The following is an 18562-nucleotide window of genomic DNA, read 5'->3' on the forward strand; positions in this document are numbered from 1 at the left end:
CTGTATACAGCATACAATATACTAATACATATAACACTAAATACAGTTTAAAGCATCATACTGAAAGCACACAACACTAACCCGTCTTTCCCTTTAAAGTAGTTGTAAACCCACTAAAAAACAAAAAACAAAAACCTGCAAGACAAAGACATAATGAGCTAGTATGCATAGCATACAAGCTCATTATGAAATACTCACCTTAGATGGAAGCCCCGGAAGCTCCGGCCGGTGACATCGCTCCAGGAGTTATTTCTGGGTATCGCACAGGCTCTGGCACTGTGATTGGCCTAAGCCACAATGACGTCACTCCCGCACATGCACGTGGGAGCCGCCAGTAACGGCACACTAGCTGAAGCAACGGCACAAACGTGTCATTGTTTCAATGCACATGTGCCGATGATGTTGGCACATGCTGATACAGGGGATATCTCCTAAACTGTGCAGGTTTAGGAGATATCCAGGGTAGCTACAGGTAAGCCTTATTCTAGGCCTTATTATAGGCTTACCTGTAGTACAAAGTGGATTATAAGGGTTTACAATCACTTTAACAAATGTCAGTTGTCCTTCACTCACACTAAATTCACCAACACACTGACAAAAGGGTGCTGCAATGTCAGCCTTTACAGTGTGTGGGCTGAAATTATTCTGTGACCCAACATTGGCTGACATCTTGCTCCTGACTAGAGGTCAAGCATATGACCTTAGCCAGCGTTAGCTAAAGAAATGCATCGGGGGACATTTATGGTGGGAGGAAATATCCTTAAATTTCAGATCTTCTATAAAACAGCCAAACCGTGAATGTTCAATTTGAACTTATGCTCGGACCTAACGTTTGACTCTACCCTACCTATCATATAGAGTTTTGCCCACACTATGATTTTTTTTTTTCCTGAAACATATCACTTCCAGGGCCATCTTACAGTTTTATGATGCTTTGATCCATAATTCCCAAAAAACAATACTGTAGATAAGCAATCACGTGAGCAAAAAAATCAACAGTGTTCTACGATTTCTACGTTCTTACCCTCAACTATGTCACTTTTACAAATCCCCAGCGTTCATTCAGCAATTTGGTCCCTTGATTACCAGGTGATCAAAATTTTTTATGAAATTTCCACCTCAGCTCCTATGGAAAGTGAAGTTGTCTCGTGATCAGGTAGAAGACACAAGGCGGCACTTGCTGTAGCTCCGGAATGTACATCATGTTCTCTGTAGGCCATATGTATTGCAGTGTTCCTTGTATAATTTTCTGAAAGTATTTCTGTTTTCCATGGTACATGAAGATATATTAGAATGTCCATGGCTGAGCACCTCTCGGACGCATTGAGGGCCAAAAGGTCCCAGAACATTTTCCTGGCTTCAAGAGAGAATTTCCTCCACTTTTCCGGTGCTAAGGTCAGATCCTTTCTGACTTGCCACCGAGCAAAGTCTCTGTACGTTGGATCATGACCCTCTGCTCCTATCCAAGGAAAGTATCCAGTCATAGCGATGTAAACCATGACCCCAAAGGCCCAGATATCAATGCTCGGGTGTAGAAGCAATTGTTCTCCTGGTTTCAAGTTACACTGTTCCGGAGCTGTGTAGGGTATGAACCCGGACAAGGATGGTGCTTCAGTTCCCTGGAGCCTTGCCAGTCCAAAGTCTGCCACTTTGATAGTATTACATTCAAAGTCCATTAGCAGAATATTGTCTGGCTTGATATCACAGTGGACCATCCCTTTGTTGTGCATGTATTGCAATGCACTGGCTATCTGAGGAACGCACTTCTTTACTGTCTCTTCATTTAAACCAACCTATAACAAGAAGAAAACAGGACAAAATTAGTCACTAGACACCACCATGGCAAAATGTAATCAAATAAGAAGCCTATCTTATCCATCATACAGGGACATAGAATATTAGCTCAATACACTTGAAAGGATGCTTCAAGGAAACCTGTTGGTATACAAATATGAGAATCACCATTGATGGTGCAAGATCCAGGACTATCTTTCTTAACCTTGCTTCACAGCTGAGAAAGTTACATATCTAAAATCAAGCCTATAAATCAAATGATACAATATCCGACCCAACTCACTGTAATCAGTGGGGAGTCTTTAAACCTCAGAAATACTTTAAAGATATTGAGGGCAGAGATGATATCTTTTCTTAACATAAAGATTATTCATTTTTCATACAAACTTACATTTGGCTGTATTAAGGAATGTAGAGTTCCAGCTGTCGCCACCTCCTGGACAAACACGTAGTCTCTGTTTGTATGAAAGGCAATTTCATGGGTCGTGATGATGTTGGGATGGCCGCTGAGGCTGATAGACATCCCATATTCAACCAGGAAGTTGTCCATTGGGACCTTCTGTTTGCTAAGCAGCTTCACAGCCACTAACTGACCTGTCAAACAGAGAGAGAAAAAAGAGAATTAGTAACATAAACAGATGCAGAAACTTGCTAAAAGCCTTTTAAAGTGTGCTAAATGCTTGATTAAATCTACAGCAGTGACTCATTAAGTTACATAATCATCACCCTAAAACTGGAAGTGAGGGATGCTTTAAGAACTTACTTTGAAAAGGTACTTGGAAGCAGCTTTAGGAACTTAAAAAAATGCTGCTTAAAGCAAGGTTAATGCTTTGTGATTGTTTCCTGTACACAATGCTCAGGATAATATTCACAAGCTAAACAAATTGTGTGTACACGTGGCTTCAAAGTTGACCTACTGATTGTCTACAGATAAGCAATTCTATTGATTCTTAGATCTTGGATGTCAGACTCTGCATTTTTTTTCCAGAACAGACATACAAGTCTCTTTTACCTGCTGGCAATTTAGCATTTTTTAAAAGTTTTCTTACACTAGTTCCATTAAATTAATATGATTCAAAAGCACGACTAATACTAAGAAATTAATTTCCTTACATGAATTAAACTATAACATTTACCTGAACCCCGATGTTTGGCCAGGAGGACCTTTCCATATGACCCCGACCCAAGTTCTTGGATGGGGTCAAAGTGCTTTGAAACCTCCATCATCTTCAGATTTTCGGACGTCTGGGTGATGAGTTGGATGACATGTCTTGCGGTGTTCTTGGTAACTTCATGGATGTTAGAAGCCATTCTAGAATCACAACAACAAAAAAGCATTAAATATCCCTCTGAATATTGCCCAGCATCTAGGGTCAGTATTTTATAACCATAAGGATCCCGGTTGGGGAGATGACATATTCAGTGTGGTTACCAATGAAGTCTCACCAACATGAACACATGACAATTAAAAGCAGACAGAGATTTTAAGATTTATGTTTTAAGGGAGTCCAATAGAGTTTTAGGAAAAATAACGATATTAGTATTTATATAAGACGGGGAGGAAAGATATATAGGCATGTATAGAAATACATAGGATTAGACTTTATACATGATTATGTTTAAGAAAGAGGAAATATTGATACTGAAGGGTATTTGTATTCTCCCATTTTATCTTCTACTTCTCTTTCTGTTTTTGCATCTTTTTTCTTTGTTAAAAAAAAGCTGACAGAGATTACAAACCAAGAAATGGGTTTTGGCTGAAGCTGATCTCTAAACCACAAGACTTGTAGAGATCGGCTGGTTAGAATGACCAACATTCTAGTCAAAAATAGAGGTGTGAATGTCACTGGTATTGTAACAATAAGGCATAAGAGAAATTAGACCACTTTTGTGTAAGTTAAAAACAAATTGGAATGGTGGAATTTGGAATCCAAAGTACTATTAAAAAAAATATACTAAAAAAAATTGTATTGTGCTTTCACACCCAACTGATGGATCATGGAATTATCAGACAGTCTAAGATTTCACATTTTAATTTTACTTCATAGATATATGAAGACAGATCATCTCCATGTATCAGGTTGGTTGTATTAAAAAAAAATAAGCATTGCAACATATTGTGGATTTCCAATCTGTATATTGATCTCTACTGACCATAAATGGCAAGTGAAATAATAAAAATCAATATAGATTGAAAGAAACAAAAAAAGTATTCAGTTTTGGACCGCAGTCCATGGACTTTATTGGCACACAACACTCATAGAAGTAAAAGTAAAAATTTTGTTTTTGCAAAGTCATAAATACAATTAAAAAAATATCAAGTAGCATATTTGCACCTATGTGTCAATAGGTGGTGGTGGCCCCTGAACATCTACACCAAGAACCATACAATACACTAACAGCCAGGGTTGTAAAATAGCCATAGATGGATCTCTACTCTGACCATACATGGCAAGTGAAAGAAGAAAAATCTATTCAAATTTAAAGAACATTAAAGAGTTTGTTTATTTATCTCAATGCTAAGTTATCTGTAGACTGCAGGTTCAAAAAGAAAAATCCTATAATTTTAGAGGGAATAACTATACTGCTCTAAAGGACAAACCTTAGAAAATGAAGGTGCAGATGGTTTCCCACTCGGTCTTCACTAATTGAATCTTTGTAGACTTCCCAACTTGTCAACTTTTCTTGAAATAATTGCAATATGAAATAGCCAATGGAAAAACAAACTCACTATTGCTTCAAGTAATAGTAAGATAAGTGGAAGTAAGGCTGGATATATGTGGGGTTTATATGGGAGGAGAGAGTGGCTTTTGCTAATTGATGGGAGATTCTGATTGGCCAGCGCACAGGAGCTGCTGATTACCATAAGACTGGAGAGTTTGGAAAGAGATTGAGAAGGTTGGGTCAGGTAGGTCCATATCAATGGGGTTTGTGTATTCTGTTTTGTTGTGTGGAGGGTTGAAACCTGAGCCTGAAACCAAGTAACTTTACTGGTTGTAATAAATATTATGTAATGAACATTTTTATCAACCGCTATATTCCAAACATTCTGAAGTAAAATACATTGGCCCACTTTAGCCATGTAAAGTTTGTTTTAATTGTTTTTTATTTATTTTTTTATTTCAAATATTTTTACAAAAAATAAACATCTAATAACAAAAAACACCAAGAAAAGAAAGGAAAAAAACAAACAAACATGCAAACCTAGGCCAAGTTACCATATTAAATAGTAACAACATCCACATAATTAATACATTATCATCTAGTTTTCAAAAATATTCAAAATTGTTCTATTATTTTTCAAAATATTTGAAAACATTCAAAAATATTCAAAGATATTCAGAAATAGTCATAGTCAGAAAAACTCCAGAACAGCCATAGGGGAATGGAGGAGCTCAGCCATGGGGAATGGAGTAACTCAGCCATGGGGAATGGAGGAACTCGGCTATAAGGGGATGGAGAGCATCAGCTATGGGGGATAGAGAGGATCAGCTATGGGAGATGCAGGAGTTCAGCCATGGGAGATGGAGGAGCTCAGCTATGGGACATAGAGGAGCTCATATATAGGGGATGGAGGAGATCAGCTATGAGAATTGATGGCATAGATTACAGTCAGGGCCGTCTTTAATGTGGTTATTAAACATTTGGGCACATTTTTTTTGCCCCCCCAATGCAATCTTGCTCTTCAACCCAACATCTCAAAAAAACAGACACACACAGAATTATCTAAAAAAAACACACAGCAGTCCCACGGTGTCCCCAGTTCCCTTTCATGTCACAGCACTCCATTACATTACAGACATTTCCACATTATAGTGCCCCTTTACACATCACAGTGCCCCCATTACATTAGAGTCCCCTTCATGTCATCGTTCCCCTTTACACATCACAGCACCCCAATTACATTGAAGTCATTGTCACATCACACATTCACATGTATGTGTTTTGACGGCCCACATTTGGGCAGGCACAGCAGACTATTCATTTGAATGGGCTGCCATGCCTGTGTTTCCTGCAGAAAAAAAGGTTCATACAGCATTTTACAAATGCAGTGGCCTTGAAATCCATTCTGCTTTTGCACAATGCAACTTACCTGCAGTTCCTGCACACACAAACGCACTGTGTTTTTAAAAGAGTGGCCTAAACATCTAAAAAATGCAGGAAGTTTGCCGCTGCAGGAACTGCAGGTAAGTCACATGGTGCAAAAGCAGAATGGACAGACAGTGCTGTATTTCACTGCTTGGGGGGCATAGGTGTGCGCAGCCTATTACATGATGCATGCACATTTTTTTTGCAGGAAACGCAGGCATGGCAGCCCATTCAAATGAATAGGCTGCTGTGCCTGCGCAAATGTGGGCCACCAAAACACATACATGTGAACCAGACAGGCCCAAAATAAGCCCCTCAAGCAGTTAAATACACTAGTGCTATCTAGGTGCTGTAATGCGGTGTGCTCTGTAATAAAAAATACAGTCACAACCTCACTCAGCCCCACTTTTTGAAAAAAGATCATCAGTTGCAGCCACTGTGCTGCTAAAACGCCACTGTCCCCACTTCTGTTTCATTTTATTTCAAGAATACATGAAGAAAGAACACCTCAATGTATGCATGGGGGTGGTTATATGCTAAAAAAAGATCCTGAATATTCAATTAATATACGGATCTCTAAAAAAATACATTAAAAAAACACATTCAATCCCACTTGTAGGGCAGTAACAGGCAAGTGAAATAAAGAAAAATAATTTAAATTAAGGGAACATTAAAACCTTTAAAAATCGCGCTGCCCTTAGAAATTATTAGATAGTGAGTATGACATCTATATATAAACCTACGTGATAAGTGTTACATGTGTATATATCAACCAAGACCAATAGATAACAAACAGGGAAATTAATATACCATGCCGGTAATATTAAACAATAATAAAATAATAATCTGCTATTGAATTGTCTATTGATCACTGGTCATTTGTCATTGTACACGTTAAATGTCATTTTTATTATTGTTTAATATTACCGGCATGGTATATTAATTTCCCTGTTTGTTATCTATTGGTCTTGGTTCATATATACACATGTAACACTTATCACCTAGGTTTATATATAGATGTCATACTCACTATCTAATAATGTTTAAGGGCAGCGCGATTTTTAATTTTTTCCTTTTGTGTGTGTATTGATGCTGTACATATTCATTGCTGCTCCCTAAGTGATGGTTGGGTGTTAATCATCTTGCCATCACCTTCCTAATTTAGTTTTTAGTTCTCATAGTGCGGTTTTTATACATTTTTTTCAACATTAAAATCTTTGTCTGGGGTGAAATTGGGAAAACACTTGGAAGTACAAAAAAGACAGAGAACTTTTGATGGTGAACAAGCAGTTGCTAATATACAATCTAACAGACAACTTAAGATGGAACTGTTTAATGTTATTTCAAGGGTACGTGAAGAAAGAACATCTGAATATAATGCATGAGGCTGGTTGGATTCTAAAAACAAAATATTGCAAAAATAATGTGGATATTCAATCAATATATATGGATCTCTAATCAAAAGAAAATAATCTAATCCCACTTGTAGAGCCACAATAGGCGAAGTGAAAAAAAGGAAAATAATTTAAATAATTTACATTTAGGGAACATTAAAAACAAAAAAGTTTTCTTTTTAACTTTCTGCTAAGATTTCTGTATTGTTAGGTTGTTATTGTAACATATGGTGAAAGATGAAAAACTTTTGATTTTTGAATTGCGTTTAACATGCAACTGCTAATCTACCATCTAACAGACATCCTAAGATGGAGCTGTTTAATTTTATTTAAAGGGGACATGAAGATAGAAAATCTGAATGTAATGTATGAGGTTGGTTGGGTTCTAAAATCAAAATATTGCAAAATAATGTGGATATTCAATCAATCAATCTATGGATCTCTTTACAAAAGAAAATAATCTAATCCCATATGAAGGACCACAACAGGCAAGTGGAAAAAGGAAAAAAATAATGTAAATCATTTTAATTCAGGGAACAATAAAAACAAAAAGTTTTAGATTTTTTTTCTACTTAACTTTCTGCTAAGACATCTGTATTGTTAGGTTGTCATTGTAAAATATGGTGAAAGTGAAAATTAAGAGAATAGGAAAAATACTTGCTATGTCCAAAAAAAAGACAGACAGGAATAACAAAATTTACAGGAATGGCAAAAATTAGAACAACCTAAGATGAAACTGTTTAATTTACTTTTGACGGGACATGAAGAATGAACATCTGAATGTAAAGCATGAGGTTGAAATATTTTTAAAATAAAATATTGTAAAATAATGGGGGATATTCAGTCAATATATCCATCTCTAAAATAAAAGGCCCTTTAGAATATTAAAAATTTTTACTATTCCATTTCCTGCTAAATACATCTCCTCAATCAGAGAAAAATCCCAACTTTTTAAAGCATAAAACTATCAGGTCTATAGATCTTTGGGGTTCTGTATGACTTACCTTAAACAATGAAGATATAAGATTTCTCCAAGTTGGTATCACTGAGGAAGTCTATATGGTCTTCTCCAAAGCTATTCCGGTGGGAAGTGGTCAATGGAGAAAATAAATCACTTTTGCTACAAGCAAAATGAGTTTCATTGAGTAAGAACTGGAGGTCTATATGTGTGTCTGGAGACTTTGGGTTGAGCTCTAGGAGGGTGTGGCCAATAGGTCCATAAGAATGGGGTCTGTTTATACTGTGCCAGTGTGTTGAGGGTGGGAAAGTTACCCTGAAACTAATTTCAAATGATTTAATTAAGGAAACCAGTTTCTAGGTGCTGAGATTTCTAAAGGTAATGTATAAAATGTCTTAGTATTCTAACCAATAGTATATTTTATATAATATATAATGGATCATTATTTGCAATAAATATTATGCAATTGAGTATTTCATTTAATAAAATAATAATAAAATAAATAAATATACATACAGTGTGTGTGTGTGTGTGTGTGTGTGTGTGTGTGTATATGTGTGTGTGTGTATATATATATATATATATATATATATATATATATATATATATTCTACAAAATTCAACATTAAACTCTATCCACCTCAGAAACTATAAAGTAGGTAATATACCGTATATCAATTGGCTTCCTAAACCATGTTGGGATATCTAGGTGTAAATGGGTCCTGGAACTTACTGGTTACTTTTCCTTGTCAAAAGAAGTTTATTGAGTATACAATGTTATAAAGATACATAAAGTAAGTTTACAAGGATCTATAAAGTAAGCTCATTGTTTTACAGTAGGGTTTATATAGGTAAATATCATGAAATTTCAAATATTAAACATTGGGTTCACGTAAACCTAAATTAAAGATATATATATCATTTCCTTAGTTACTTTTGTAGGTATTTAAATGATTTATACCTATTATACATATTGTTTACAAGTAGAGTGTATATAGGTCAAATAAATTCTGATAATGAGCTTTAATCGTAAGGTGGATAAAAGGAAAGAGAAAGAAGAAAAAGGGTTGAAAGGTAGAGGTATGGTCCACAAGGTTGTCCCGCTCGTCAGTTTATTATTCTTTTTAGTTCTCTTTGAAGCCTTAGAATGGGTGTCTCTGTAAGTCATTTAATCTGTTACCATGGCAACAGGACAGAGTCATTGAAGTTTGACAGGAACTGTTGTTTTATCCAAGGATGCCAAAGTTTTTCAAATTTTGGAATTTGATTTTGATCGATGGCTACCATCTTAGCATGGGACATTGTATTATTCATTCTGTGAATTGTTTCTGCTAGTACCAATGTAAGAGATTTCCATGCCTTGGCCACTGTTTGTTTTGCAGCCGTTATTAGTTGGATCATAAGTTTGAATTGAGAGAGTGTTAACCATTCCGGTTTTAGATTAAGTAAAGTTAAATATGGATCTGGTTGTATTATTTTTTTAAATATTTTAGATGCAATCACGAAGACTTCCTTCCAGAAGGTTTGGATTACTGGGCACGTCCACCATATGTGTAAATATGTGCCTATTTCTGGGCATCCTCGAAAACAAAGAGCTGAGGAATTAGGTGAATATTTTGCCACTCTAGCGGGTACAAGGTACCAGCGAGTTAGGACTTTATAATTTGTCTCCAGTGCTAAGATGTTGGGTGAAGATGACTTAGATGTGAGCCATATGTTAGACCAGTCCGTGTCTTCTAAAGTTCGTCCCAGGTCCTCCTCCCACCTCTGAACATAAGAGGGTCTATTAAGATTTGCTACTCCATATAATTGATTATAAAGTGATGAAATTGTACCTTTAGCAAATGGATCTTTTGTACAGATTGATTCAAAAATGGATAATTGGGATAATGGTGTATCCCCCTTTAGGAATGGTGTATAGAAATTTTTGATTTGGAGATATCTAAATATCTCAGAGTTTGGAAGATCATATTTTTCTCTAAGCGATGGGAATGAAAGGAATGATTTAGATGCTATGAAGTCATTTAGTGTCTGAATGCCTGATGTTGTCCAAGCTTTAAAAGAATTTGGGTAGATCCATGCCGGATAAAAGGCCGGATTTCTGATAAAAGAGAGGAGAGGATTGTGTGGAGATTGTAACTGATATTTGGTTTTTAGTTTATCCCAGAGAGATAAGAAGTGTTTAGTTATGGGATTTTGAATTTTAAAGCGGTCTTTAGGATCAAGCCATAATAAATTTGATATTAATAGAGGGTCATTTTCTGAAGCCCCTATAAATACCCATAATGGGATTTCCTGTTTTGCATGGTATTTGGACAGACTGGCCAAATGTGCTGCTCTGTAGTAGTTAGTAAAATTAGGGTATCCCAGGCCTCCTTTATTTTTGGGAAGATGTAGTGTGTGTATAGGTATACGTGGTTTAGAAGAGCCCCATATAAACGAAGTTGCTCTTTTTTGTACTATTCTCAAAAAATAGGAAGGAATTGGAATAGGGAGGACTCTGAATAGATAAAGCAATTTGGGTAGAATAGTCATTTTGATTGCATTAATCTTCCCTATCCAGGATAAAGGAAGTTGCGACCATTGTTTTATTAGATTTGTGATCTGTCTTAATATTGGAGGATAATTGGTTGAGAATAAGTCAGAATGAGATGCTGTTAAATGAATTCCAAGATATGGGATTGATTTTTCTGCCCATGTGAATGGGAGTGCAGCCCTAGCCGGGATCAATTCCATGTTTGTGAGTGAAATATTAAGCACTAGGCATTTCTTAGGATTAATCATAAGGCCGGATAGGGCTGCAAATCCATCAAGAGCTGGTATTAAGTTAGGACCAGAGACCTGTGGTGATGATAGAAAAAGTAATATATCGTCTGCAAATATACATAATTTGTGTGTAATACCTCCTACTTCAATGCCAGTTATAGTTTGGTTTGTTCTGATGTATTGGGCCATGGGTTCGAGTATAAGGGCAAATAATAAGGGAGATAATGGGCAACCCTGTCGGGTACCTCTTTCGATATTAAAGGCTTCAGATTTGTATCCAGCATATTTTATATAGGCTTTGGGTTTATTATATAATGCTTTGATCCATGTTAAAAAGTGGGGTCCAAAACCCCATTTTTGTAATGAATATTGCATATATTGCCAGGATACTGTATCAAATGCCCTCTTAATATCGAGAGATAGAAAACATAAAGGGATTTTCCGTTTTTTAGCAATATGTGCCAATAACACTGCCCTGCGTATATTATCGCCTGCCTGTCTATTTGGCATGAAGCCTACTTGATCTCTATGTATTCATTTTCCTATAATGCTATTGAGGCGTTTTGCTATTATTTTTGCTAATAATTTAATATCGAGGTTTAACAGAGAGATAGGCCGATAATTCATACAGGAAGTATCATCAGAAAGGGGTTTTGGGATCATACAAACAATTGCCATTAGTGTTTCTTGCCGAAAAGAATGTCCATCTAGAAGTTTGTTAAAAGTTTCAGTGAGAATGGGAGAGAGTATTTCTGAGAATGTTTTATAGTATAAAGCCGAGTAGCCGTCTGGGCCTGGTCTTTTGTTAAGTTTTAGGTCTTTTATGGCGTTAGCAACTTCATCTATAGTTATAGGCTCATCCAAACTGCTTTTTTGATTCTGAGATAACTCAGGTAAGGTTATTTTTGAGAAGAAGGATTCAGCCTCTGTAGGATTAAATTCATTGTTTGTCTTGTATAAAGTTGTGAGATGTGAGTGAAATTTATGGACTATTTTAACTGGATTACAAGTGTAAACATTTTTTGATAATTTCAAGCGTATTGGTTTGAAAGATTTGTTAGTTGAATTTAATGCCCGAGCCAAATATGTACCTGGTTTGTTTGTATTCATGTAGAAATTGTGTTTGGAGCGTTTGAGGGATTTATCAACTGACTCAGTGAGAAATAGATCGTAATCCAATCTAGATTTTTCCAGATGAGATTTTGTACTCTGAGATGGATTATCTTGAAATGATATGTAGGCTGCATTAAAATTGAGTTCTAGTTTTTTTTGCTAGATTTTTGCGTTCCCGTTTAAATAGTGCCATTTGTCTTTGTATTGTACCACGCAAGACAGGCTTATGAGCTTCCCACAGTGTTATTGGGGAGATGTCTGTTGTATTATTAATTGATATGTATTCCTTTAAAGCTTGTTCAATGGCCATCTGATGTAGTGGGTGTTTGAGCATTATGTCCGGTAAGTACCACGTTGGGTCATGCGCTTTTGGTATGGCTGAGGCTATAGTAGTGTATACTGCATTATGGTCAGACCACAGAATCGGAATTATATCTGATGCAATAATTTTTGGTATCATTCCTATTGTTAGAAAAATATGATCTATTCTGGTGAAGGTTTGATGAGGGTGCGAGAAATAAGTGAATTTCTTTTTCTTTGGGTTACTTTCTCTCCACGAATCCACCAGATTGTATTTGGAAAGAAGTTGAGAAAAAGGTAATCTAGAGGTTATTTTGGATGGTGTAAAAGGTGATTTATCTAGAAATGGGAGGAGGACCTGGTTCGAATCCCCACACATTATCACTGTTCCTATTTAGTGTGTATTAATCACTTGTAATATATGTGAGAGGAATGGTGTAGGTTGTTTGTTAGGAGCGTAGTAGGAAATCACCGTGATTGCTGTATCCATTATATAACCCATGAGTATCAGGTATCTACCTTCTGGGTCTTTAATTTCTGATGATAAGGTGAATGGTGTGGATCGGTGAAATGCAATTAGAGTTCCCCTTTGCTTGGTACAGGCAGAAGCCGTGTAAATTTGTTGATAAAAAGGAGAAATATATTTTGGAGTAGAATCTTTGGTGAAGTGTGTTTCTTGGAGGCATACTATGTGAGCCTTCTTGTTATGAAAAGTACGGAAGGCTTTGGTCCTTTTTTGGGGGACATTTATTCCCTGAACATTCAGGGAAAGTATATTCAGTGGTGCCATGGCAATAGATCAAATAGTTTTGACTTACTTTTTGTTATGCAGAGCTGACTGCGCAGATCAACCTGTGTGGACTGAAGAGATGAATAGATAGAAAAGAAACCAGTGAATTCTGGAGTAAAGAGTAAACAAAAAACATATGAGATTAGATGATACATTGTATAAATTATTTTTTGCAAGTAATCACAATTTACCCGTGAAAGAGAATAAATATCTCTCTCAGGGGAATAAGTGCCTTCGTCACACTCCCACATAATATGGTTGGGAGAATGAGGAGGGCTAATGGGGGTACATGGATCTTCCGCTTACAGGAGAGAAGTGCTATGTCAAAAGACATCAAAATGATGTTTCATTAATTGGAGTGCAGAATATAGTTTTTGTTGAAATTATTTATTCCAGGGTGGTTGTATATGGTTAGTCTTGCCCTAGGCTAAATAATTCAGTTAGAAAGGTACTGTTAATAACTTTGGTATTGATGAAGATAGTTTGAATTATTTTGGGATTTTAACCCTTTTAGAGTAAACAATTACATATTTTATTCATATGTAACTGTTTAGATATGTTAACTCATAAAATTGAGGTTGTATTGCTTCAGATTAGAATAAACAAAAACATAATTCTAGGAACTAGTTAGGTAATAATATATTTGTTTTAAGAAAAGAAAGAAAAAGCTTCCATTACTTCTGGATTATTGAACATATTTGTCCTAAAAAGTAATAAATCTATTGTTATTACCTGATAATATATAACTGAACAAGAATTTCCTTATTTCACTTATATATTCTAAGGCTATATGAATCAGAAGTAATAGGAAATATAACTGGAATGTAACATGATCCCACACAGTGTGTGACAGAATGCAGTTACATTCAGTTATAAATACAGGTTTTTTATAGAGAACCATCTCTTAGTATAATAAATGAAGAGATATCAGGAATTAGGATGTCAGTCCATTGAATCTTCTTGGTCCATGGATGATGTGGCATAACGGCCTCTTTTGTGAGAATGATGATTCCCATTTTGTTCTGAAATTTTCTGAGTGCTGCCTGAAGGTGAAGATGATGCCATTCTTCTGCGTGTGGGAGAGTTGCTGCTTGTGGGTTCTGTCAGATTTTAAAAGGGTTTGTTGTAGTTCATCTGCTGATCTGCTTCTGTAAATTGTACCTTGGTAGTTAAATCTGACTGAAAAGGGGAAGCCCCATTGATACATAATGTTGTGGCGTTGCAGTTCCATTAGTTGGGGTTTCATGGATCGTCTTTTAGTAATAGTAAATTGGGATAGGTCAGCAAAAATTTGATAATTGTGTCCTTGAAAATTAAGTTCCTTTTTTTCTCTTGCAGCAATTAGTATTTGTTCTTTCGTTCTGTAATAATGAAATTTTGTGATTATATCACGTGGGGGTCCATCTTTCTTTTTGGCTGTGAGGGCTCTGTGTACTCTGTCCAGTTCTAAACGTTCAATAGGGATATCTGGCTTTAGTTCTTGTAATAGAGCAGTAATAGTAGATTGCAGGTCTGTCACAGTTTCAGGTATTCCCCTTATGCGCAAGTTTGAACGTCTGGCTCTATTTTCGTAATCTTCGAGCTTAGTTTGAAGTATTAAATTCTCTTCTTTTAATTGTTCCAATTCTGTTATATTTTCCTGGGTTGTAATTTCAATTTCATCTATTTTTTTTTCTAAGGCTGCGGTGCGGTTTCCCAGCTCTCTTATTTCTTTGGTTAGGCTTTTTGTTATTTGGTCTGAGGTTTGTTTTAAAGCCTTATGAAGCATCTTTTCAAATTGTAATAATATTACTGGGGATGCTGAGGAGGCTTGTGGAGAAGTTTGTGAGAGGATTTGTTCTGTATCTGACTCAAATGGAGAGTCTTGCTGTGACATTTTCTGTCTGTGAGAGCGCCCTGATGCTGTATCTTGTGAGGTGACTGGAGCTGCTTTACTTGCAGTGAGTGCCTGTGAGCTTTTTGTGAGGTGATTTTTATTTCTGCCACGGTTTCCTCCCAGTACCATATTTCCTGCCCAAACTTTCGCAGTTTGTTCCCTGGGGCAAAAAGGTTCAAATGGATACCTTTTGAGCCTGCAGGCTCCGCTTTGTCCTTCTCTTCTCTCCTCAGCGGTGCGGAGCTCTAACAATGCATGTCTGCTCCGCTAGGCTCTGCCCATCTCCCCCCGGTTTTACTTTTTTTAATAGTTTGATGAATTAGTTGAAGTTGTTCTTTTTCGCGGTGCTTAAGGTGGGACCACCACTTCCTGGACTGATCCTTGGATCTCACTACATCATGTTTATTTATTAGTAATGAAATGACTTTATCCAGGATGAGGTCCTTTCTTCTGTTGGGCTTTTCATAGTTCTCAAGTTTTCCATCGTAATCTTTCTTCTGAAGAACATAGACCATGTCCACCATCTCACTTCTCCACATTGGAGTTGCTTTAGTTTTGTGTCCAGGTCTGGCACTATGTGTCTTCCTTCCCTCCACATCCACCATTTTCTCCATGCTGCCGATGAAGACTCGTGGCCGTGTCACAGGCGTCGGCTAGATTGCACGTTCACACGTCAGAAAGGGGCAGGGCAACGTACGCATGACAAGTGTACAACGTACCGATTGAATGTTGGGTAGTTCGTTGACATGAGACAAGGACAAGAGCAACGCGTTTTCACCACCAACGAATGCTATTTCCACACAAACTTAAGTATCTTTCAAACATATTTTTTTAATTCTTGTTTCTGTGTTCAGTTGCAATCGTCCTTTTTTATTTGTTTAAGTTCAGTGTAATTGAAGGCCTTGTTTATTGGCAGACATGTGTGCATATTGTCAGGTGATAGCATCATGTATGTGTAGGTCTGATAAAAGATAAGGAATTATTTAGAATATTTACATTTTATTTTGCAGGCAAAATGGCGGACAAGTTTACCAGCCCAGAATTCTTATCACCATTCATTGAAATGTACAGACAGATGTCCGGCTTGTGGAAGACAAAATCTAAGGAGTTCTCCAACCGTAATAAAAGGCACGAGGCCCTCAGGAAACTTGGTGAGATGTGAAAACCCATTTGTAGTTCTGCGGACTTGAACTATGTTCATAATAAAATTGCCAACCTAAGAACTGTTTATAAAAGGGAACCCAATAAGATGATTGATTCTGAAAGATCTGGAGCAGATGATATTTATGTTCCCAGACTCTGGTACTTCCAAAGCCTGAGATTCCTCACCAATCAAGTAGATGTCAGATCATCAATATCTACTCTTCCTTCTACCTCCTGTACTCCACCATCCACCTCTGAGGATTGGGAACACTCAATGTCTCCCGAAATAGAGATTGAGGACACAGAGGACATCCCACAGACACACCTATTATTAACAAATTGTTGGCTTTTCACATGTATTCTCACATCTCTTCCATGGAATGTTTTCTTGTAACATCGATGTTTGGGGTTTAATGTCAATATGAACTCTGTTTTTTGTAATACTTTAAACTTCCTTTTTTCATTTACTAGACAATGTCACAGGAAATTAATCACCAGAAGACTTGAATGTGTCCAATCACACTGGTGACAACTTCGATCACAACTATGACCACTCCGATCACACCGGTGACAACTTCGATCACAACTATGACCACTCCGATCACACCGGTGACAACTTCGATCACAACTATGACCGCTCCGATCACACCGGTGACAACTTCGATCACAACTATGAGAACTCTGATCACACTGGTGACAACTTCGATCACAAGTATGACTGATCACACCGGTGACAACTTCGATCACAACTATGACCACTCTGATCACACCTGTAGGCCTCAGAAGAGAAGACTTGAGGAGGCCACTTCATCTTTTCTGACCAAGGTAAGCGCTGCTCTTCAGAAGAAAACAGATGTATTTGACGCTTTGGGCATTAGACCAGCAGACAAGATGAGAAGCATGTCGGTGGAACAAACGACAAATTGCCGAAAATTGTAATGCTTGAGATGTTGAACAAAGGGGTTAGAGGTGAGTTATCTAGAAAAACGATTGTTCCGGAGTCGGATTCATCTCCATCTCAGTCATGAACACAACAATCACAACATGCAGCTCATGGCTCACATCATCCTGGTGCCCAATGACAATACATGCAGCACGATCGTCACATTCCTCCTCGATCACAAGACTTTCATTATACACAACTGGAGGTTCATGGTTTAAATAGTGTTCATTTTTTATTGGACTTCATGAACATTATGTTGCATTTATGTTGTGAGAATGAACTTGTTCTTTTTTTTATGGTGACCACCAGATCTGCTATACTGTATATTTGTTGTTTGTTACATATCAGCTCTGCGGATCTCTTGTAGTTTCATTACAACTACTTCCAGTCTACATAGAATTGAAGCTCAGCTGTACAATAGGTGTCATTACACACACTTGTAGTCTCCATTGAAAGTCCATGTGACAAGGTGGGGACACAGGAGAAGAATTGGGACACGGGGACATTGTCACTTTATAAACATGTGACATAGAGAGGGGGAATCTCCTACATGGGAGGACAGACAGCATTACAAATGGACCTCTCTTTAGTTTGCTTCCTATAATTCTTTATTGAGTGACAAATACTAAATTGTGTGTAATAAGGTGAAATGTTTATTGTATAAAATATTGGGACATGTAGAAGTCCTGAGATTTCTTTTCTTCACTTTTATATCAAACACTTTAATAAACATGATCTGATCCAACAAAACTCTGCAAGATTTATTATCGTCTTTATTCTTTTTTTATGGTAAAAAATAAATAATTTGATTTCTTGACATTCAGCCGACTTTATTAAAGTGCAAAAAAAAAATCACATAATAAATATAATTCTATCATATTTTCATGGAACGCTGAGAAATAATGAATTACAATATTATAATCTGTTCATTGATTGTTGAGGAATATTTGATCGGCTACAGGTGAGTTTCTGTTTGTATGTTGGAGAATTTTCGCAGTATGAACATTGTTTACATTCTCCCATCTCCTTCCGGGTTATTTTCCTGTTTCCGATCATGGGTGGTGTTCGTCGATCGATTTTTAGCGGACGCATACTGTACTGATTAAACGATTGTCGTACGATGGGCTATCGTCCGAGCAAAGTTTTCATGTTTGTTCCTTCGGACTTTGTTGGACGGACTGTCGTGATCGGCTGTCGAAAGCTGTGTACTAACGATGAGATTATCGAACGATCTATCCAAATGCTATTTTTATCATCCGATAATCAGAACGTGTGTACGAGGCATAAGTCTGATATGAAGTATTAAGGTGTCAGGTCTATGTCTGATATGAAGTATTATGGTGTCAGGTCTATGTCTGATATGAAGTTGTCACGGAACGTCCCACACTCCGCTTGA

The 18562-nt window shown here is 36.9% G+C and overlaps 1 protein-coding gene across 1 annotated transcript in view; it reads right to left on the reverse strand.

The window, feature by feature from the left end:
* Positions 1-15694, reverse strand: part of LOC141129185 (ribosomal protein S6 kinase alpha-6-like) — a 42091-nt gene extending 26397 nt beyond the window's left edge. The window contains exons 1-5 of the mRNA XM_073617054.1: positions 15447-15694; positions 2931-3106; positions 2186-2388; positions 1200-1793; positions 82-113 (exon numbers count right to left, since the gene is read on the reverse strand). Coding sequence (XP_073473155.1) covers positions 82-113; positions 1200-1793; positions 2186-2388; positions 2931-3106; positions 15447-15694 — 1253 coding nt within the window. The remainder of the gene's footprint in view (positions 1-81; positions 114-1199; positions 1794-2185; positions 2389-2930; positions 3107-15446) is intronic.
* Between the last annotated feature and the right edge of the window lie 2868 nt (positions 15695-18562).

The sequence above is a fragment of the Aquarana catesbeiana genome, linkage group LG01 (genome assembly GCF_042186555.1).
Source record: "Aquarana catesbeiana isolate 2022-GZ linkage group LG01, ASM4218655v1, whole genome shotgun sequence".
Classification (NCBI taxonomy): domain Eukaryota; kingdom Metazoa; phylum Chordata; class Amphibia; order Anura; family Ranidae; genus Aquarana; species Aquarana catesbeiana.